This window comes from Magallana gigas, chromosome 9, assembly GCF_963853765.1.
Source record: "Magallana gigas chromosome 9, xbMagGiga1.1, whole genome shotgun sequence".
Lineage (NCBI taxonomy): Eukaryota > Metazoa > Mollusca > Bivalvia > Ostreida > Ostreidae > Magallana > Magallana gigas.
In genome coordinates, this window is record NC_088861.1 from 26,943,815 (window position 1) to 26,967,392 (window position 23,578).

Sequence of the window (23,578 nt, forward strand, 5' to 3'; positions counted from 1 at the left end):
TAGGAAAATGTTTAAAAAATCTTCTTCTCAAGAACCACTGCACCAGAAAAGCCAATATTTACACAAAAGCTTGTATACAAAGTGAAGATTCTAAATTGTAAAAATCGTGACCCTTGGACCAAAACTGGGGCCCCAGGTGGGGTTCAAAGTTTAACATAGAAATACATAGGAAAATGTTTAAAAAATCTTCTTCTCAAGAACCACTGCACCAGAAATGCCAATATTTACACAAAAGCTTGTATATATAGTGAAGATTTTAAATTGTAAAAATCGTGACCCTCGGACCAAAACTAGGGCCCCAGGCGGGGTTCAAAGTTTAACAAAGAAATACATAGGAAAATGTTTAAAAAATCTTCTTCTCAAGAACCACTCCACCAGAAATGCCAATATTTACACAAAAGCTTATATATATAGTGAAGATTCTAAATTGTAAAAATCGTGATCCTCGGACCAAAACTGGGGCCCCAGGCGGGGTTCAAAGTTTAACATAGAAATACATAGGAAAATGTTTAAAAAATCTTCTTCTCAAGAACAACTGCACCAGAAATGCCAATATTTACACAAAAGCTTGTATGTATAATGAAGATTCTAAATTGTAAAAATCGTGACCCTCGGACCAAAACTTGGGCCCCAGGCGGGGTTCAAAGTTTAACATAGAAATACATAGGAAAATGTTTAAAAAATCTTCTTCTCAAGAACCACTGCACCAGAAATGCCAATATTTACACAAAAGCTTGTATATATAGTGAAGATTCTAAATTGTAAAAATCGTGATCCTCGGACCAAAACTGGGGCCCCAGGCGGGGTTCAAAGTTTAACATAGAAATACATAGGAAAATGTTTAAAAAATCTTCTTCTCAAGAACAACTGCACCAGAAATGCCAATATTTACACAAAAGCTTGTATACATAGTGAAGATTCTAAATTGTAAAAATCGTGACCCTCAGACCAAAACTGGGGCCCCAGGCGGGGTTCAAAGTTTAACATAGAAATACATAGGAAAATGTTTAAAAAATCTTCTTCTCAAGAACCACTGCACCAGAAATGCCAATATTTACACAAAAGCTTGTATATATAGTGAAGATTCTAAATTGTAAAAATCGTGACCCTCGGACCAAAACTGGGGCCCCAGGTGGGGTTCAAAGTTTAACATATATAGAAATACATAGGAAAATGTTTAAAAAATCTTCTTCTCAAGAACCACTGCACCAGAAATGCCAATATTTACACAAAAGCTTGTATACATAGTGAAGATTCTAAATTGTAAAAATCGTGACCCTCAGACCAAAACTGGGGCCCCAGGCGGGGTTCAAAGTTTAACAAAGAAATACATAGGAAAATGTTTAAAAAATCTTCTTCTCAAGAACCACTGCACCAGGAATGCCAATATTTACACAAAAGCTTGTATACAAAGTGAAGATTCTAAATTGTAAAAATCGTGACCCTCGGACCAAAACTGGGGCCCCAGGTGGGGTTCAAAGTTTAACATAGAAATACATAGGAAAATGTTTAAAAAATCTTCTTCTCAAGAACCACTGCACCAGAAATGCCAATATTTACACAAAAGCTTGTATATATAGTGAAGATTCTAAATTGTAAAAATCGTGACCCTCGGACCAAAACTTGGGGCCCAGGCGGGGATCAAAGTATAACATAGAAATACATAGGAAAATGTTTAAAAAATCTTCTTCTCAAGAACCACTGCACCAGAAATGCCAATATTTACACAAAAGCTTGTATTTATAGTGAAGATTCTAAATTGTAAAAATCGTGACCCTCGGACCAAAACTGGGGCCCCAGGCGGGGTTCAAAGTTTAACATAGAAATACATAGGAAAATGTTTAAAAAATCTTCTTCTCAAGAACCACTGCACCAGAAATGCCAATATTTAATCAAAAGCTTGTATGTATAATGAAGATTCTAAATTGTAAAAATCGTGACCCTCGGACCAAAACTGGGGCCCCAGGCGGGGATCAAAATTTAACATAGAACTACATATGAAAAATGTTTAAAAATTTTCTTCTCAAGAACAACTTCACCAAAAATGCCAATACATACACAAAAGGTTGTATATATAGTGAAGATTGTAAAAATTGTGACCCCCGAACAAAAGTGGGGCCCCAGGAGGGGTTTAGATTTTAACATATATAGGAAAATGTTTTAAAATCTTCTCAAGAACCATCGTGCAACTGTTTGGGATATTACTATGCATACATGTACATCCTTAAATAATGTAGATTCAAAAAATTGTAACTCCCGGACAATTGATGGGCACCAAGAGGGGTTCAAAATTTAAACATTTTAAAAAACAAAGGAAAAGTTAAAAAATTTTCTTCTCAAGAACTACAATGTTTTAGTTAGTGGAATATCTATGCATGCATCCTTCGCTTATGTAGATTCCTAATTCGTAAAATCGTGACCCCCGGACCAATAATGGGGCCCCAAGATGGGGTCAAAGTTTATTATAGAAATATAAAGGTAACAGGTTAAAAAATCTTCTTCTCGAGAACTACAATGCTTCAATTTGTGAGATTGCTATCATGCATACAACCTTGGATAATGAAGGTTCGACAGTTTTAAAATAGTGACCCCTGGACTAACACTAGGGACCCAAGATGGGTTTAAAGTTAATTGTAGAAGTACCGGTATATATGGAAAATGTTTAAAAATCTTCTTTTCGAGAACTACAATGCATCAATTTGTCAGATAACTACGTAAGCACCCTCAAATAGTGTAGATTCGAAATTATAAAAGCCGTGACCTCAATCTAATACTGGGGCCCCAAGAGGTGTTCAAAGTTTAGCATAGAAATATAGAGGGAAAATGTTGAAAAATCTTTTTCTAGGGAACTATAATGCTTCAGCTTGTGAGATAACTATGCAAGCATCCTTAAATAATGTAGATTCCAAATAATTAAAACTTTAGCACTGGACTAATACTGTGGCCCCAAAAGGGGTTCAAAGTTTAACATAGAAAGATATATTGAAAATGTTTTTAAAAAGTTCTTCTCGAGAACTATAATGCTACAGTTTGTGAGATTACTATGCAAGAATCCTCAAATTGTGTAAACTCTAATGTAGTGGAACCAAGAGTTATCTTTCTTAATGTTCTGTACAGTCTGAGAGTTATTCCTCTTGAAGTGGAACTCTTCTACGTTCAGTTTTTCAGGTTGTGTACGTGCGGTCCCACCGCAGTGCTACACATTTTCATTCCTATGTTACTATTTATGTTGTTCAAGCCAACCTTAAACCTCGGACCATTACTGGGTCCCCAGAAAGGGGTTCAATGTTTAAAATAGAAAAAGCATATGCTACGAAATGTAATGTTACAAGGAACTGCTGTTCGGGTGAGCGATGTGGCCCATGGGCCTCTTGTTAATTTGAGGAATTGAGCACATTGAGGTACAATTTTCTTCTTCACATCTATACATGTAGGAGTTTTTAAATAAAAAACAATAACTATTATATATTCTTTTTAAATACAATAACTAGTAAGTAGTTGATGCAAAAAATGTACCTATATGCTCTCATATATTTTGATCGCTTTACAAAGTGGAGGGGGGGGGGCAGAAAGAAAATTTAGGGAATTGGAAGTAACAACTTAACAGTGTACCCCTACCAAATGTTTAGTTTTATATCTTGCGTAGGATTTTCTTATTCTGGTAAAAAAATAGTATTTGATGAAGGTTCAATGTCAAAGATTACGTGTATGCAAAAATAAGTGTAAAATTCGAATACTTTACAATATATTTATTTTTTGTAATTCTACCGATGGACCATATGGCACAATATCTTTTGAACGCCCATTGTTGCTCAGGTAAGCAATGTGGCCCCATGGGCCTCTTGGTTTTTTTTCTCAGTGGACATTCTCCTCAAAGACAAGGTCATCATGATGCAGATTGTAGTGGAAGTGAAGAAGAGAGTGATTACCAATGTAATTCTATGGAAGAAATGTCAACAGGCAACTTGTATGGTGTCACCCCACCAACTTATATGCGTGGAGTAAAAAGAGACAAGAAAAAACACCAGACAAACATTCAAAAATCATCCTATAAACAATTCACAGAACAACTGAAGAAGGCCTCCAAAAAGTCACATCGAAATGCGGTTATTATAGCATTGAATCATGATTTTTTGAAGTATACACTCTCATAACTGCCGCTGTGTGTGCATACAAATTGAGTAACGCGCGTTAGCGCGTTATGAAAATTTGTATGCACACACCGCGGCAGTTATGAGAGTGTATACTTCAAAAAATCATGATTTAATGCTTATATTTACATTTTTTCAACTTCTTGCCTTGTCTGCAAATGTGATTCATGCCTTAAAATTCCTATCTTATTCTAAGGGTAAGTTAATATTAATGGAAGAGCCACAGTAACAGCCACAAGCGTGAACTTTGATTTTCGCTTGTGACGTTGCAGTTTGTAGCGTTCAGCGTTTGTGACGTCATAATAAAACTCGTCAATTTGACCTTTGACTACTTGTTGCATTTAGAGGCATTTGAAGATCACAGAATTTAATGGGAAAACAAAGTAGAATGTAAATATTAAAGAACGGTATGCAAATGACCCTTTATTTTGCAAACTTTGACATATAGACTCTGACGATAATTTAGACAAAGATTTTGCAGACTTTTTTGCAAGATCCTTTAAGTGAATTTATTTCTTAATATAGCATTGAATCATGATTTTTTGAAGTATACACTCTCATAACTGCAGCGGTGTGTGCATACAAATTGAGTAACGTGCGTTAGCGTGTTATGAAAATTTGTATGCACACACCGCTGCAGTTATGAGAGTGTATACTTCAAAAAATCATGATTTAATGCTTATATTTACATTTTTTTAACTTCTTGCCTTGTCTGCAAATGTGATTCATACCTTAAAATTCCTATCTTATCCTAAGGGTAAGTTAATATTAATGGAAGAGCCACAGTAACAGCCACAAGCGTGAACTTTGATTTTCGCTTGTGACGTTGCAGTTTACAGCGTTCAACGTTTGTGACGTCATAATAAAACTTGTCAATTTGACCTTTGACTACTTGTTGCATTTAGAGGCATTTAAACATCACGGAATTTAATGGAAAAACACAGTAGAATCTAAATATTAAGAAATACCGAAATTCTTCCAAATTAAATCAAGCAAAAAGAAGTACCGGGTATGCCAAATTTTGCAGTAGTGAATTATATTCAGCTGTGCATAGCATTTTTAACCCATTAAATACAATCATTGGAAGTTTTGTGGAATTTTCTATTTTGTGGTATTGAGAAGTATTATTTGTTGTTGAAGGACTGCCCCTGCTGGTTCGGTCAAGTCGTCAAAGTGGACCCAACAGCTGAAACAGCCATTGCATCGTCTCACATACAGGTACCATCTTTACCATCTACTGTTATGCAAAATATTCAGGTACTACTATCATAATGTACCGTTTATGGTTAACTTTATCCTATAAATGTGAACATTTACAAGATGGAATAATTTACACTTATTATGAGAAGAAATAGTATGAATGTAAATATTGCAGAAATGTTCACTTGAAAATTGATTGGACTATAGAAACATTTTTGCACCATGAAAATTGATTTTTATGTGTTGATGTTTTAAACACATGGCTTTTTCAAGCCTCGTAGTTGTGGTGTTTCTTGAAGACTTTTTTATTATGCCCCCCTTCGAAGAAAGGAGGGCATATTGCTTTGGTACATGTAGCAAGGGACAGTTTCGCATAAAGTACAATATTTTAGTAAAAATGAGTGTTACTGTATTTGAAGGCCTGTATGTACTATGAAAATTAGTGAATTGATTATAGGTGATAATTTTATGGTAGCAGGGAGTCATTCCTGTATTTTGATGTTAAGCATGTAGGTCCCATAGTGTTATAGGGGGAGTCAGATGCGAAACGGCGGCTGTTGACAGGTGTGCTCACTTTTCATGCAAGAAGAAAGTAGGGCAGACGGTAAGTGAAATAGTGTGAAAATGACATGGATGGGGGTGGGGCGGTACAGAGGGGCAGGGAGGGGACATGTTAGACTACAGGTTGCACCCTGTCCCGGGGGTCATCTCTCTGCAGGGAATACGGTAGGGTGGGGTCTAAATGGGCCAAAATGGGTAAAATTTTGACATTACACAGGGGGGTCAATTAGACATATTATTTGACCAGAAATAGATATGGGTGTCATTATGGGTAAATTTTTAACCTTAATGTCCTTCCTTAAGTCTAACAGGTAGTTACAAGTCATTTTTGATCCAGGTGCAAATTATATTTTTCCAGCAACATAGTGCTAAATGGGTGTACCCCCACCCCACTATTTTATGCATAAAAAAACTGTCCCCGGCTACCTTCAAGCATAGGTCAAAATTATGAATCCCCCCAAAACTAGTGTTAGTGACATATCCTGTTGCATAAGATGCTGTTAGTTCCAATTGGCCAGATTTTGTCCTCTGTTGTATCTGTTTACACTCATTTTTGGCTTTGTAGCCAAGGAAAGATAACTCTAATATTTGGCTAGGAATAGGCAGTGATTACTAAGCCTGTTGAATAGCACAATGGACGGACCTGCAGACACTGGGGGCTCTTGGTAACAATATTTTTGGCTTATGTTGCCCCATCACTTCATTTCATTAATTAATTAAGCAGATTATTAATTAAATTATCAATTAAAATGGCCCATTGATCTTTCCTTATTGTTAATTACAGGTACTTGACCATATTTGGTTTTTACCTCTGCATCTCTAATGTAATTATGTCTGCAGTTTACGAAATCAATTTAATGGAAGAGCAGAAAGCTCAATTCATATCTGAAATGGAAAGGAAGGTCGATAGGACCAATTTTTGTCATTTTTGGTTAGGCAGCCTTAACGAGTCAGGGTATGGGGTTTTTCGCCCCGTCATCAATAGTAAACAACACAAAGTATTAGTGCACAGATTTTATTTTTTTATACAAGGACATCATATTGACAAAAGTTTACATGTTTCTCATCTGTGTCACTGTAAAATTTGTATAAACACACAGCATTTGTCTATTGAGCCGCAGTCTGTAAACAATTCATGGAAAACATGTAAGTCGTTAAGGAGATGCATGGGTCATGAACCGTATCCGCAGTGTCTGTTTCCATAAGGTAGTATGATTTTACTGTTAAGGTTTAGCGGTTGGTCTTGTACTGAATTGTTTTCTTTCATAGGCTGTGGTACTGCCTCAAGCGATCGAACTGTGTCATCTTTTGGTGAAATGGTCCTGCATGGTTTCAGCGCACACCGACCTTGTTGGCAATGAGAGATGATGAAGATCTAGTGCCGTGAGTAGAGGTATGAACTGCAGAGTGACAAGGTGCGGTGAAGTTTCTGGCCCAAGTGGTGGCATTCTTCGGTGCATAAGTGAACACTGTCTGATGGAGACTCTCACATTTATTAGTAATTGAGAGTCTGCAGATTTTTGGTAAGTTTTGGCCCAGTATCTGCTTATTGATGACCCTCTGTATGCTGGAAATGTCTTCAGGTTCCAGGTCCAGGTGCCTTCGATAAGGTAGGAATTTGGCACTGTAAGTAGGTAGGTGGGCATTGCATGTAAACGACATTCTGCGACAGTGGTCATGGACTCCGGAAAAGCACGGCAGAATGTTGGATATGGCCTGCTCAGCCTTATGTATGAAAAGTTCATCAGACTTGCACAGTTTTCTTACGTGCACCAGTTCATATCGAACTTGTGCTCGCACACATGTTGCCAGTCTCTGAATAAAAGCATCTCTGTTGCTACTGGGTGGGAGGGGGGACTTTAGCTTTATGCTCCTGATGTTCTTTTGCAGGTTCCTTAGCTTATGAATAAAGCCCTTGTACTGTATGATTTCAGTGCTAGTCGCTGCTGAATAGTCTCTGAGTGTCTTATCAAGTTGTGCAGAGGAGTTACTGGTTACTGATCTTAGGGTACATTGAGAATGTTCTCCTCGCGCAGGGAATCTAAGTTTCTCCTCACCAGGGTAGCTTCACTTGATGCAATGGTCTCATCATTCTCATAAATTTTCTTGCAGTTCTGGTGGTCACAGGATCTTTTACTACAGAGCTTGTTGGCAGTCTGTAGCACCAGCACCAGCGTCCGGGGAGTGTTGTTCTCTACAAGGGGTGAGAAGCTCAGAGTCCCAGCCTCAAAGCCTGCCTGTGGTCTGTTGTTATAGCTTCATTCTCAGCTGCCTTAATGTTAAGGCACCTGACACAAGGGGAATACAGCGAAAACTGAACTCACTCTGTGACCGAGTGGAAGAAATTAACTCTAAGAGCATGCGAGAAAACCAACGATACTTGAGGAGGGTGAACCGCTTGGCAGGAAGGGAGGAGACGGAAGTTGACTTGGAGACTGACACGCCATAGTGTCTGACACTCAAACCTTTATTTTTAGGCAGCCAAGTAGAAGGGCCTCGTTGAGGGTTCCAGTCTCCGGTCTTCTAGATTTCTTGTGTTTTTCGTACAGCTGCACCTGAGGCCTAAAAAAAAAATAGTGTGTTTAGGGTAACACTGATGAAAAAATTAGGTTAGGTAGGTGGAGATTTTTTTTTATTTTATCTACTTTTTTTTGCCTGAATCCTAAGAATGTTTGTTTGTTTCATATTTAAAAACGTATTTTTTATTGGAAATAAGATAAAATTCACAGTCGGATAAGATCAGGCATCTAAAAATGGTAGGATTGGGCCATTTTTGTAGGTTAGGTCGGGTTACCCGAAACACACAACTTTTTTTATTAGGCCTGACTAGAGCTGAACCGACAGGTAAGACACTTGGACTGGCCTGTTATGCAAAAAGTCATTGTCTTTTGGAAATGCTAAAGTTCATTTTAGGGCTACTGCAGTAATGGTGGACTGCTGTTTTTTGCAGTAGCGCAGTCTGTGATTGTACCTTGACTATAATGTTTTCTCCGTCAGACCGATCCTCACTTGCAATTTTGACTGTTGTAGGCTTAACAGGACGGAGACGGGATGGCAGAACCGCAATGGACTGTTGGCATAAAGAGGACATGAATGAAAGGGCATCTCGATAGGCTTCCTGGGGTGGACGCATTCACTGGTCACTGGCCGAGACTGAGTTTACATTTTTTGTTCCACTGGCATATTTCATTCTCCATAGTATCATCTTCAAAATTTTGTCAAGTTTACTCCGTCATAGGCTTGGGTAGACTTTAAGGGAGTTTCATCCCTATTTAAGGAGGTTCACTCAAAGTTAAAGGTAGCAAGGGACAGTTTTGCATTAAGTACCCATCAATATTTTAGTAAAAATGAGTGTTACTGTATTTGAAGGCCTGTATGTACTTTGAAAATTAGTGAATTGATTATAGGTGATAATTTATGGTAGCAGGGAGTCATTCCTGTATTTTGATGTAAAGGGCAGACAACTCTTCTTTTTTTTCGTAATTTTATTTTTTCTTATCAATAAACTCTTTAAAAAAAATTTAAGTGCAAAAAGTTCATTTAATTGACTACATACATACGTTCAAGTTTGGTTTATGTCAGCCTCATAATAAAATATGTATTTGTTGTAGTATAGATCAATCAAAATTGTTAAAGGACTATGTGCGGTATGGTCAAATATCTGCCCCCGATTTCAACCAATTTTTAAATAGTATCGTATAAAAATAAAATCTTCACAAATCATTGTATAGAGGATACCTATAACTTTAATCTTGATTTTAGTCATCATTGCTCATTCGCTGCTTATCTATGACGTCACTAAAATGACCTAATTTCCGCAAATTTGCAAACAAATGAAAATATTCTCATTTTTGCTCTATATTTTGCATTCGGAAGTATAGAGCGCAGGTCTGCTCAAGTGCGATTTTAACATATGTTTTTCTTCAGATAGATATACACATTATACTAAAAAGTGGTACTTGAGCAAGCCTGCGCTCGATGTTTCCCAGTCGAAAAACCATCGGAAAACACCCATATTTGGCTACAAAACATAAATTTATCAAAATAATGCCATCTTCATGACGTCATTTCTACATTATGACGTCACTGTGGTGATAACCTTTTACACCTTTATTTCCAATATGATTTTAACTATCTTTTACCTTATTTTCAAAGCTCTTTCTAAAACTTTGATTTTGGGGGCAAAAAATGCATAAAACCGCACATAGTCCTTTGCCTTAGTTATGGATGGACTACCTTAAGCCATAAAAGGTTGTTTAGAGGTTAAAAAAACACCAAATGTGTAACGTCCACCTCAACCAATGAAAATTATTGTTTAATTATTGTTTAACCCTGGTCCCTGCCTTTGTAGCAATGATATAATAATCTATGTTACGTAAACTGTGATTGGATAATCAAAGATTGCTTCAAAGGTCAATCTCCAACTATGCTTTTCTCACATTGGTCAATACTTTGATAAAGTAGGAGTTATTTTGATCTACTGCAACCACAGCGAGGTGGAAAAGGATCATGCATATTGCCAGTGGTATGCGACGATGTGAGAACATATTCGTTACAGTGATGTTCTTGCATGTAAATTTAAGATGGTTTAAAGTATTCTGATCTCCAAAAAATCTCTGTCACACTGAGGTTTTGGAAATTCATTTAACTTCAATATAAATAATAAGCATATTTTTAGACTGAATTCTCAATAACCTATAAAAAAGGATTAATTTATATATATCTAGTACTTTACTACCTGTAACTTACTGGTTGTGGATTTGCATTGCAGCAGAACGAACCGTATAATTTTATATCGGGTATGTCAGCTTTCTCACTTTTTCTTCCAATACATTATAGGTCTAGATTAAATGCTGGTGTTTATGGAGTACTGTGATCGTGGAACTCTGGAGGAGGAACACAACATTCGAATGTACATGCGGGAGATTCTACTGGCCGTCAATTACTTACGTGGTACATGTAGGACCTACTGGTACATGCACACATACACACAAGTGGCGACACATTCATGCTAGTTATGTCTGGTCCTTTTTTTATTGTTTAGCTATGTGTATGTATATGATCAACGTTTAAAACAGTTTAGTTTGATGTATTGTTTGGGAGGTGGGGGACGGGCGCTTGTAGAAATAGTAGTATTTAGTCTTTAATAATTAAATTTAATTTAAAGTTATTTCCTATAAAATTTGTCTGTCTGTCTGTCCGTTTTTCTCTCTCTCTCTCTCTCTCTCTCTCTCTCTCTCTCTCTCTCTCTCTGTATATAGTGTAATTAGCTGCATTTATTGCAATAAATTTATCATGGACCTGACTGAATTATAACAATTTTTTAATTGCCAAGCAATGGATTGATGATGTTTATATCCATTTTATTGGCATTATTATTACTTTTGTTACGCAGATCCCACTACCATACTGTAAACTCACGGAGAGGGGCAGCTGTCAACCCATATCCTAGTTTTTCCTCTAACAAGACTTGTAATGGGGGTGCATCTTAATCCTCAATGAACCCCAATGTAAAATAACAACATGTTGTAAGGTAAGTTTATCATATTTATTTTAATGACAATAACACTGAAAAGTAAATATGAGGGATATGCAAACTTATTATGCTGGTCAGTGTGTACACACAAAACATTTAATGTATAAATAGATGTATATGTTAATAAATATTGGTTAGAAAGTGTCAGTGTAAGCATTTTAATAGATAAATACCTATGAATAATTATTGATTAGAACCTGCTTGTAACTATTTAAACCTAATTGTATTGCATATTTTTGTTAATACAAAAATAGTTGTAAGTTCTTAATATGTCTCTTGTTCTCATTTTAGGCTATGAAATGTATCTACCAACACTGTTTTAGGTTTGGTTGCTGGCATTGAACTGTGACTGCCCAAGACTGACGAGGTCTGCTGAAAACTGTAATCTCTGTAACACTGTTACATCCTTTTTGGCCGCCTCATCTTCATTAAGTGTCTTGGGCGTCACTGTTCATGGTAACATACCAGACACTAACATCATGAAGAGCAACTTTATGTAGAGATGTATGATCTTACACGTATACCATCCTCGCTAGCCAAGGGTTTACGATCCACTCTGCTCCTTTATACAAACTTCGGCAGATTCAGACGACAAAATCAAACTCGCGCAACGGAAACTGATTGGCTGCAAAGCAAGGCGATTTCAGGAAATCATTTAATTGGCTGTTTAGTTAGTTGTGTTTTCATACAAAAATTTAGATACAATCATTGGCACAATTTTTACGTGATTGATTTTAATTACATATGATATATAATTACAAATACATGTATATGGGTGTCACATTTTAATGGCAAAACTGTTTCCCATAGTTTTAACCTGTACATATATTTTAATCCAAATCAAGTATCCATAGATCTTTTTTAGTACCTTTAAACCCACTCAACTGGTTAGGCATTTAAATGCCCGTGCTGGTGTGGTCAGTTTGGGCGTAGCAGGCACCTGATAAGGACATGCTGTGAGCCTGTCCTACACTAGAGTTTGTTCAACTTAAATTTGAGTATTTGCCTCTGAGCATATTCTAACCAGGTTCTTCTCACTTCTGAGTTTGTTTATTGTTAGTTTTCGGTTGCAATGACAGCCAAGTTCCTTTTTGTGTTTTGTAGATTTATTCCATAATATTGTCTTAAACTTAACATATTGTTTGAGTATATAAAAACTGGTAATGTTAATTAAAGTATACAAGTAAAGTATACAGCTGTAAAGTAACAAAGCTATGTAAACATTGTAAAAAGTTTGTACAGTAATTGCGTGAATTCAGTGCATAAGTATACATGCTATTTGCGTAATATGTAGGGTATTTATAAAAGTATAAGTTTACATGTGAAAGTAAAACTATATAAGTAAAAACATCAGTAAAAGTATGCATGTATAATATAAGTAAATACTTGTGAAGTAGTTGTGTAAAGTAATTTATATATATATATATATATATATATATATATATATATATATATATATATATATATATATATATATATATATATATATATATATGGAAAAACATGCATAGTATGTAATCCCAATGTATGGTATATACAGCTATAATATGTATATTATTTAATAGATACCAGTTTGCAGTATCCCAGTATTGCAGAAACACAGTATTGCTGTTCTCCAGTATTTCCATATTCCATGCAGTACAACAGTATTTTGGGAACTCAATATTCCGTAAACCCAGTATTCCATAAACTCAGGTCAATGGAACCATCCTTAATATTCAGCAATACAGATTCAACAACCTTTGGTCTGTCATACCTGGACGGATGGTTTGGGAGCCCACCAAGGCCGCCATTACGGACCACCCAATGATTGAACCAAAAAAATTAAATATTTTCTTTGTCAGACTAAAACACAAGATAAACAAATGTATTGTATTAAAATGTAGTAAAATACAGTTATTCTTTCTGGCAACTAGAATAGCCAGTCTATGGCACATATAGATTTCCTTTTAGAAACAATTAAAGGGGTCACAGTATAAAATGGATTCAAGAGCGTGATGTGTTCTGCGAGATACTGAGGGGAACCCAAAACCAAACAGACTGTACAAGTTAAAAAGTTATCTCAACTCGGCATTATTGCGCAACTGGCACCATTTGTTGAATAAATGTTTGTTACTTTTGCGAAATAAAACATTCAATTGCAACCACCAATACCGTTGCAAATTATTTTAGTGATTGCTAACAATGGCTTAAAAACAAAAACGTTGCAACATATACATACAAGTATTTTTTTTATACAAACAAGTACATTTAACAATGATGTAAATAATATTATAATTATTTTTAAATATTTGAAAAGTGTCTGTTACATTTAAAACGGTTCAATTTATTGGCTGATATAGGCAGATAAACATCAGAATGTGTTTTATTTAAAAACCAAAAAACTTTTTTAAAGTCAAAATTTAACCCTAGCTGTGTTCAAGCAAATTGTTTTGTATAGCCATCATAAAAACTCAAAAGTTGTGTGTATAGGGATGGTGAAATACATCACAGAGATCCTTCTTATATCTAATATGGTCTCAGGAAAAATTGCTAATGTTGCATATCCTTGTTCTTTTCATATTAACTATATTCTTTATGTTAGTTCTGACTTTTCATACAACTTAAATTGTAAAATCGTTTCTTATGTTCACAGTTATATTATAGCTTCTAAGCGATTTTGACTTTTTTTTTTACTTATTAGTTCTTTTTTTAATCACTGATTCTCTCAAATGGGCTGGATCATGACACCAATATACTATGTCTGTCTGTCCGTATGAATGAACGAGGTGATGGGTTTATAAATGTAGGAATGAATGTGTTCATGTATATGCTTACAGCTAAACAACAAATTAACTTACAATTTATAATCATATGACAAAATTAAAATCAAGCTTATTATTTATTATCCAATTATCCTTTGTGTTGTATACATAAAATATCAATAATATATCACTCTGTAAACTGGTAAATTATACTTTATACCATATTCTATGATTATTTTATAACACCACTTCTTGACTTTGTATTTTGGAGAGGGTTTATATAGGCTTTGCCTGTTGCCTAATCCATTTGATTACTCAATAAAATATGTTTAAATTAAAATGTCCTTGTTTTTAACAAAGTTTGGGCTACCTAGTTGTTTTCTCGCAGCAATATTTCATCATTGTGCACAGTAAATCACATTTAATTTATGAGCATTGCTACTAGAAATTGACGGAAGGCATCAGTAACTTTCAAGACAGAAAACGACAGAATTAATGGACAAATTGGTCATTCATTTTTTTTAGAGAATAAATTGGACATTGTACAAAGCCCCTTAAAATTAAACACATGAGTCTATTGTATTCTTTAAATAAATTGCATTAGAAGTAATGATATAAAAGCTTAGTTCATTTTTTTATATTAGAATTTGCTAATTGTATCTGCTGAGTGAATTTGAGTGTGTATGCAGAGCTACATGTACATGTTCAATTTGTTTACTATCTACCGTTCCTACACCGGGGGGGGGGGGGGGTTAAGGACTCCTTTTCCTTGAAAAGTCCTCTCCCTTCAAGGGGTCATTGCAGTGAATATTAATCTACTAATAACTTAATAACTTGCTGTTCGTAACATTAAAAATACATGTAAATTTTATATATTTTATTCATTATTTTACAACAATAGCGCTATCTCCTATGCACAGTATCAGTATCTTACTTGCAATGCGTGTATACATGTCAAAACAGAATTTCCCTAAAGATTTACCCCAAAACATATAGATGAGAAAAATCATTTCCGAGTTCAACCTGGGGACGAAGGGGGTTCTGTCTGCAACACGTGTTGAATATAATAGATAAAATAGCATGTTAAATACCTGGCTCCTCCGTCACCAACATTTTAAAATTACTCAACTCAGTTCTCAACTCAATTCCATGAAAGATGAGTGCATACAAGATGAGAAAAATTAATTGGCGACGACGATCCTAATTTCCCCAACTTTCGTAATAATACGAGGTAATATGAATTGTGATTACTGAATGTTTAATTCTATTCTAAGCTTTTTACATTTATTGATAAATTAATTTGAGAAAAATTACACTGAGAGTATCTTCGACTGTACGGAGAGCTACATGTACCTGTTCAATCTATTTACTATTTTTATAGCTTGACAAACAGCGCTATCCCAAACTGTACACTTCCGTTCCTACACTGTGATCTGAATTTCAGTTGGCGGGGGGGGGGGGGGTTACGGTCTCCCTCTTCTAGAAAACCTATTTGTAAATCTATCTAAAATAAGCATCGGGATACCCCATTTGGCAGCAAAATCATATTTACAAGACCCCTTATGAAAACATTTAATCGTGGATCCAAGCGTGCTCTATTACGATTCACTTCACAGTCACTTAACATCAGCTTTATATCATAAGAAAATTAAGCTTTTAAAAAATGTACAACATTGCATAGAGCAGAGACATAAATAACAATGTTATTTATGTCTCTGTACAGAGTAAGCCGGTTTTTTGTGTTAAGCATTACCCAATGGAACGGCTGTAAATTGTAAAATCCCACCGTTGACGAGGGTTTATTATAATTCTCCCATGCCAAAAGTACTGGTTAATTTTGATTGACAGGTGATTTGTTCGTGGACGTCTATTCTCGATACATGTGAACCATGCAGTTTTTAGAAATTTATCTTGATAATGAAAATGGAAACTAAAGTTAAATGAAATAAAAACCGAGTGAACAATAACCATGTAAAGTAAAATGTAAAAATGTGGTTAACAAACTTCTTTCACTATAATTAATGTTGATTAGAAAATTAGAAAATATGATGATTTCTCTCTAATCTTGGGTTTGATGGCGGACGGTCAAATAGGGGAAGAGATGCAGTGGTTGATCCAGAAGGAGAGTTTGGGTTAACAAGAGTTGCAACCTCTCCTTGAAATTGGTAAAAAATAAAAGGGAAGAGAGAGAAAGAAGTAAGAGACACTGATTGTGAATTTACATCGGCCAAAATTGTCTTATATAGGAGAATATAGGAGACTGTTTCGGCAGTGTTTGCACATGTACTAATTAGTAAAATTATTTAAAATGCTGAGTGCTAATTTTCGTTGATGGGGGGGGGGGGTTATGAATGACTGCTATAGATCAACAATGTACAATATCTACATGTAATAAAAATTGTATTGATAGAATCATCGGCCATTAATTTACGTACATGTACATTGTAGCTAGTGATGTAAATATTCAAGAAGTCTGCTTTCTTTTTAGATATTTTATGCAAGAATTGTATTTTATGGTAGTAGAAACAAAATACAAGTAGTATCTAAATATTAAAACTACATGTTGTCCTTCTGGGTTTTTTTTAGAACTATAGTACGTTTTACTTTTCCAAAGATAACTACTCTACATGAGTATCCTGTATAACAGAATCATCTCGACTCCTCTTCCTTAAAAAGCCTAAAAAGGAAATTTTTAAAACAATTCTTCAAATGTAAAGCCTTGTAATAAGTACATACATGTAGATGGTTTAAACTAAAAAAAATCAAAGAATAGAGATAGTCTTTGCGTAGTTCCAGACACATGCATGGCTATTTCGACATTGATGAGAGAACATCGTATTACTGTAATATGATAGTGTGCATTTCATGATATTGATTTATAGTTAAATAAAAATTGTAAAATTCCTATTCTGTTATGATCTACTTATAGATAAAGTATCAAACTTTGCAACATTTTTAGTGAACAATTCTAAGACTTTTCTTATACCAGAAACTTGTAAAATATTGCAATTTTTTCTCTAGATATCTTTTCTTCAAAATAATACAAAATTATTTAGCATTTATATATAAACGGGATGGCCAATATTGGAGTTAATTTCACGGTTTCATTTTACTCTTTAATGCATTGAAAACTTTAAAAGCTTCGTCACATTAACCTCCTAATCTAGTTGCAGGTCTGTAGTTCCCGTTCTCAAAAACCTGGTCGTCTATTCGATTCTTTTTTAGACCGGGGGCTACAGACGTGCAGCTACTCCTATTCGTACAAGTTTCGGGTCTTTTAGAGACTGCCCCTAAAAATCCTGCAAGTCTACATATCCTCTCCTACCAACGTGGACCCAAGACCGTGACTTGAGACAATGATGTTTTTTATATTCCAGCAAATTTCCCCGTAACCCCCACCTTTAAAAATTTTCTGGATCCGTGCCTGGGGGTGTGGACCCCCCCCCCCCTCCTTCTCCGGCCTCAGATACACTTTACGCTAGGCAAATCCCGAAACTTGACTTCTTGCTTTAAAAAAAAAATCATTAACGATTATCATTATAATATTAACAACAGGTCCCATCAAGAAAAATGTGTTTATAAAGGAAGGAGGCGACCCATTGACCTACAAATAAAGAAACCACGTGACGATTGTACAGGTAACCAGGTAACGGGTGGTTTCGCTCCGATCACTTGTTCGCGCTGAGAGGTTTCGCGCCGAGAGGTTTCGCCCCTTTTCAATATATTATATAGGTATTATTAACGATCAAGGATTACCTGTATTTATCGATCTAAGCAAACCCCAAATAATTGCTAACGTTGTGTTTTATGGAATAATTTAAAATTATCTTGATTTTACGTAATCGAGCTGTCTTAATAAATGCCTTTTATAAACATTTGTGTATTCAGTTCAGTTATTTATTAACTTTAAGCTATACAGCTCATTAGTACAATAAATATAAACAATATACACGTACAGGTATATAGTGAAGGCATTTTTAGCCAATCTTCCGTGAGCCATTATATATCCGTGAATTCACTTAGTAATGTAAAATTTTAAAATTACTTACATTGCTTTCTTAATGCCTTTATGAACATTTGTAATGTCATTGTCATGGGAGTGAAATCATTTTTTGCAAATTTTCCGTGATTTCACTTAATTATGTATAATATTAATAGGTTTTCTTAATTAATTATGTAGTATACATCTTGTATATATAGATAATTATGCTGTTGTGATCTTTATCATCTATTACTCTTTAACTTAATTATATGGTGAACAGAAGAACAGAAGAAGACATGTAAACTTTTATAGATTAATTGTAATATAAAAGTCATAGAAAATATTGAGAAAACACATCAACATACATCAACACATATTAAAAAAAAAGCACTAGTGACTGAGGAGGTAGGTGCACTATCAAAGTCAAATTTAAAGCACTAGTGATAGTCTATTAGTTCACTATGGGTGTCACTCGCACACTTAATTTGCACTGTCGGAAATCACAGAATCAAGTCACTCGCATGGAGCATACATTTAATTTACCACTTATGTATAGATAGAAATAATTTAAATTACATATTTAAAAACCAAAGCAACAAGCAGTGTGTATTGTAGTGTTTATTAAAACAATCCGGGCGAATCCACTCGGGGCGATCATGTATTCAGAGCGAAACCTCTCAGCGCGAACAAGCGATCGGAGCGAAACCACCCGGATACGGTAACCAGACTATCCGAATCGCCATGTTGGGAGTGTGAAGGTTTGTAGTTTGTAAAATTGTTTATGAATAAGTAAAATGATTATAAAGAAATAATAATATAGAACATCACCATAACATTGTGCACATTATTTCACTGTTTTGCCATGGGTTACCGAAGAAACTAGACCATCGCCATTGGTGTCTGACGGGGGGGGGGGGGGGGGGGGGGCGACCAAGCAATCCTATAAACAAAAGTCGGCCAGACGGTGTCAGGAGTCCCCGAACCCTACCCCTCATAGAAAAACGTAATTTAATTCACAAAAGCAAAATTACACAAAAAATAGGGCTTGGACTCCCCCACCCAACTTGAAAAAGAAAAATCACCCCCCCCCCCACCCCCCCCACCCCAATATTGAGATTTTTAGGACCAGCTTATGAGATTGGGAGGAGACCCAGCCTGAAAAATATTCCATATAGCAATGTTACAAAAAAAGTACACTCAGACATTCAGGAAATATCTTTGTATGATACTCTTTTGGTCCCGTATACTCATATACTAAACCCATCTGTTAGTTGGGGGGGGGGGGGGCTTTCCCCATACCCATCCCTGTGACTATATACACTTTTAACTTAACATACTAAAATGACATAAAATTAGTAATTTTGCTAAAACAATTTTGCTAATAATAAATGTAACTCTTCATTTGTTCTTTCAGAAATCATCTAAAAATCCAAACAAATTATCAAAGTGCCTGACCATGGACCGCCGAACTTGGGCCCAGGATGTGTTACGGTGTCATCTCTGTGAGACCCCGGGCCCCCCTATGTACTGTGACATTTGTCATATACATCTGTGTGTAGCTTGCGTTGGAAAACATCTCTTAGATGAATCCAAAGAACACAAAGTTGTGCTATTTAAAAAGAGGGGGCTAAATCCTAAATGTTCCAAACATTCCACACAATTATGTGACCTTCATTGTGAACAATGTAACATTCCTATTTGTGTGGAGTGTGTCTCCTCAGGTGAACATCTAGGACACAAACAAGTGGGCATTTTAAAAATACTAGATACTAAGAGAGAAGCATTAAAAAAAGATCTTCAAGAATTAGAAAATACCATTTATCCTAAATACCAAGAGATTGTATCTAACATCCCAGTTCAGAAAGCTGATTTGAATAAAAACTCCAAGAAACTAACAACAGCTCTAAACAAACATGGAGAAGACTTGCACAGAGAAATAGACATTGCCATCAAGAAACTGAAATCTGACGTGGATGAAATGGAATCAAAACACCTGGTTGTCCTGAATAAGCAGGAAAATGAAATACAACGCAGTATTTCTGAAATCACACAGAGCATTGCTGATCTAAAGAAATCACTAAACTCGAATGATGTTAGCCTTGTCTCTGCCTACAAATCCAGGATTGCTGAATTCAGAAGATTGCCTCCTAAAGTCACCGTTTCCTTACCAAGATTCACTCCTCAGAAAATTAACAAAGAACAGATTTATCAGCAGATTGGTTCTCTGTCAGCATTATCTATCAAAACAGAAGAACATGGCTACACAATGGATTCCCCCGGTGCTGAGTCCTCTCCCACTGACAGACCGCTCATTGATGTACCACGGATCATCACAGAGATAAACACAAAGTATGGACGATATAGTTACTTATACAGTGTGTCCTGTCTGAGTGATGATGAAGTATGGACGTGTGGTCAGGACAACATGTTGAGACTCTACAACCTCCACGGTATACTAGTGAAGTCAATCCAAACCAAGTCAGGGAAGATGCCACGGGACATAGCAGTGACACAGAGTGGTGAACTAGTTTATACTGATCCCAATGATAGAACTGTGAACATAGTGAAGAATACACAGATACAGACAGTGATCAGACTACGGGGGTGGGGATCTCTCAATGTCTGTAGTACCTCCGCTGGTGACCTCCTGGTTGTCATGATCACTGATGATAGGAAACAAGCAAAAGTTGTGCGTTATTCTGGCTCCACAGAGAAACAGACGATTCAATACAATGACAAAGGACAACCCCTCTATTCGTCTGATGGTTACCCTAAATACATCAGTGAGAACAAGAACCTAGATATCTGTGTAGCTGACAATGGAGCCAGTGCAGTAGTGGTGGTCAATCAGGCCGGACAACTCAGGTTTACCTACACCAGTCCTCCCTCTACTACCAAGAAACCATTTAATCCAGTCGGCATCACTACAGACAGCCAGGGTCGGATCCTGACGTCAGACAGTTACAACCACCGTATCCACATCCTGGATCAGGACGGACAGTTCCTCCGCTACATTGACAACTGTCATTTAAAAATTTCATGGGGTTTATGTGTGGACACCAGAGACAAGCTCTTTGTGGCTGAAAATGAAACAGGTAAAGTGAAGAAAATCCAATATTACATGTAAACAAACTGTGATCATAATATTACATGTCTACAGAGTGAACATCAAATGTCTTTGTAAATAAACTGATTGTGTTTAAGTGTTGTAATACATTAATTAACAAACTGTGTATAACTATATCAAATACATGTATTACCAAAACCTGTTTGTTTTATATGTTATGTTTCATCAAACTGTTGTGAATGTCACAATTCAGAGACTGTGTATTGTTCATGTACATATGATTACTTACTATCTGTATATTTTACATGTAAATAAACTGGTTATATATGTAAATAAATGTAAATAATCAGTATTTTGTTAATGTGGTTTCTTATATCATAACGTTAAAGGCTGTTGACATTTGCAAACATTTCTAATTCTTAGGTATAGATAGTTCTCTAATAGTTAGAGAACTATCTATACCTATATACACTTGGTCTATCAATTCACCAAACAGTTTTATTTTATATGTATGAGTTATCTCCCTTTGATTAAATAATCTCTTGATATTAAGGAGGCTGGATGGTCAACAAATTCAGGCACGTAGCATCGTTTTTGAAAGTGGGGGGGGGGGGAGGCTAAACGAAAAAATCTTGAAAAAAAAGGAGAAAATTTGGATTTTTCTTAAATCTTCAAAATCCTATTCCATGGGGGGGGGGGGGGGGGTGGCGTAGTCCATAACTTCAATTTCCTAAGTTCTGTTTCTTCATACCAATTTTTTACCTACTCAAAAAAAGTGAGGGGGGGGGGGGTGGCCAACTCCATGATAATTCAATTTTTACATGTAAATTTTTAAAAATCAGTTGCTGCGAGAAAAAGTGGGGGGGGGGGGGGGGTGAGGGGCCAGGCCCCCCTGCCCCCCCCCCCCCCCCCCCCGATGCTACGTGCCTGAAATTAACCCTCAGACCTGCCTAAAGTTTTAAGATATGATTTGTTTAAGCTATTATTAAGTATGATATTAAGTATAACTAATTATTTAGGAAGGAAAAAATCCATACATTTCACCTTCTAAACTTAGTCAGAAAAAAAATCCATGCATACATTTTACCTTTTTAAATTTGGGTATTTTCCTATATCTTTATATATATACATGTAAACCTTCTCTTGTAAAGGAGACCAAGAGGGGGGGGGGGGGGTTTCAAGAGATTCCGATAATTTTATTTGGTGTGGGGGGGGGGGGGAGGTCCCTCTCTCCCAACCCGATTCCCTTTAGACTGCGTATGAATATATTGAATACTGTACCACCTTCCCGCATACATGTATATAGTGACGACTTGTAGATTCAAGAAAACATCATCAAGATTTTTTCAAATTTTTTTTGCAAGTTTATTTACCCTTGTACTTGGAGAAGTGGTTGTCACGTCATTTAAGAATTTACAAGTTGTATGATAAGTATGTATAAATTGTGGGTAAAATGGAGAGTTCCTTAAATACAAAAAAAAAATAGCAAACAAAACAATATCGAAACAGGCGTTTTCTTGAAGTAAATCTACGTTATTTCAAACAACATATCAAAAGAGGAAGCGCATCATCCCATGTGAAGAATATTGTGGGGTTTTTTTTTAATAAATTAGATCTATTTCTGAGAGTATAGCTATTAACAGTAGATCATTCATAACCAGTGTTCATGTGCACGTTGCATTCTTAAGATTTTTTTCTCGCTAGTGTTCGTAAACGTTTTGCTTTGTTTGCGACCATTTTCGGATTGCGGAAAATTCATAATCCATCCGATCTTTTGTACACAAGAAATTCTCTCTCTCTCTCTCTCTCTCTCTCTCTCTCTCTCTCTCTCTCTCTCCGCGGTATGGCAATTTATTTACAATTACAGCTCAACAATTAAGAAAGCTCGATGGTCGTGGCCATTTTTAGACGACATTGCTCTCCTTTAGAAGAAGAGCTCTATATTAAATAATAGGAAAATACCAAATATAAAAGGTAATATATATGATTTTTTTTTCTTCACTAAGTAATAGCTTATAGCTTAACAATTCATATCTTAAAATTATAGGTAGATCTTATGGTGAACTTGTTGACCAACCAGCATCCTTAAACGATTGCATGTTTACTTATACTAACTTCTTTTAAAAAAATCAAGTTAACAAAAAGCGGTTCTTAACCTTTGATGTCTTTTAATCTTGAAATCGTCTGGATCTTCCGCCAGTGGGTTAAAATCTTCGGTTGGCGTTATAAAGATATTAAATTGATTGATACCTTCAATTTGTACAAAATTAAAATAAAACGACATTCGATCTATATTAAAGGTTCAAGATATCAGATGGTACATGTTATCTTGGACGG

General features: G+C 35.8%; 1 protein-coding gene across 1 annotated transcript; it reads left to right on the forward strand.

Moving 5' to 3' along the window:
* The first annotated feature begins 18,849 nt into the window (after positions 1 to 18,849).
* Positions 18,850 to 21,591, forward strand: LOC136271274 (tripartite motif-containing protein 2-like). The gene is made up of 2 exons (XM_066070945.1): positions 18,850 to 18,932; positions 19,589 to 21,591. Exon 2 carries the CDS (start codon positions 19,631 to 19,633, stop codon positions 21,299 to 21,301), a length of 1,671 nt encoding a protein of 556 aa, XP_065927017.1. The 5' UTR covers positions 18,850 to 18,932; positions 19,589 to 19,630; the 3' UTR covers positions 21,302 to 21,591.
* Positions 21,592 to 23,578: the final 1,987 nt, after the last annotated feature.

Excerpts from the sequence above, each read along its gene's own strand:
- LOC136271274 (XM_066070945.1), top strand. The coding sequence starts at position 19,631 with ATGGACCGCCGAACTTGGGCCCAGGATGTGTTACGGTGTCATCTCTGT.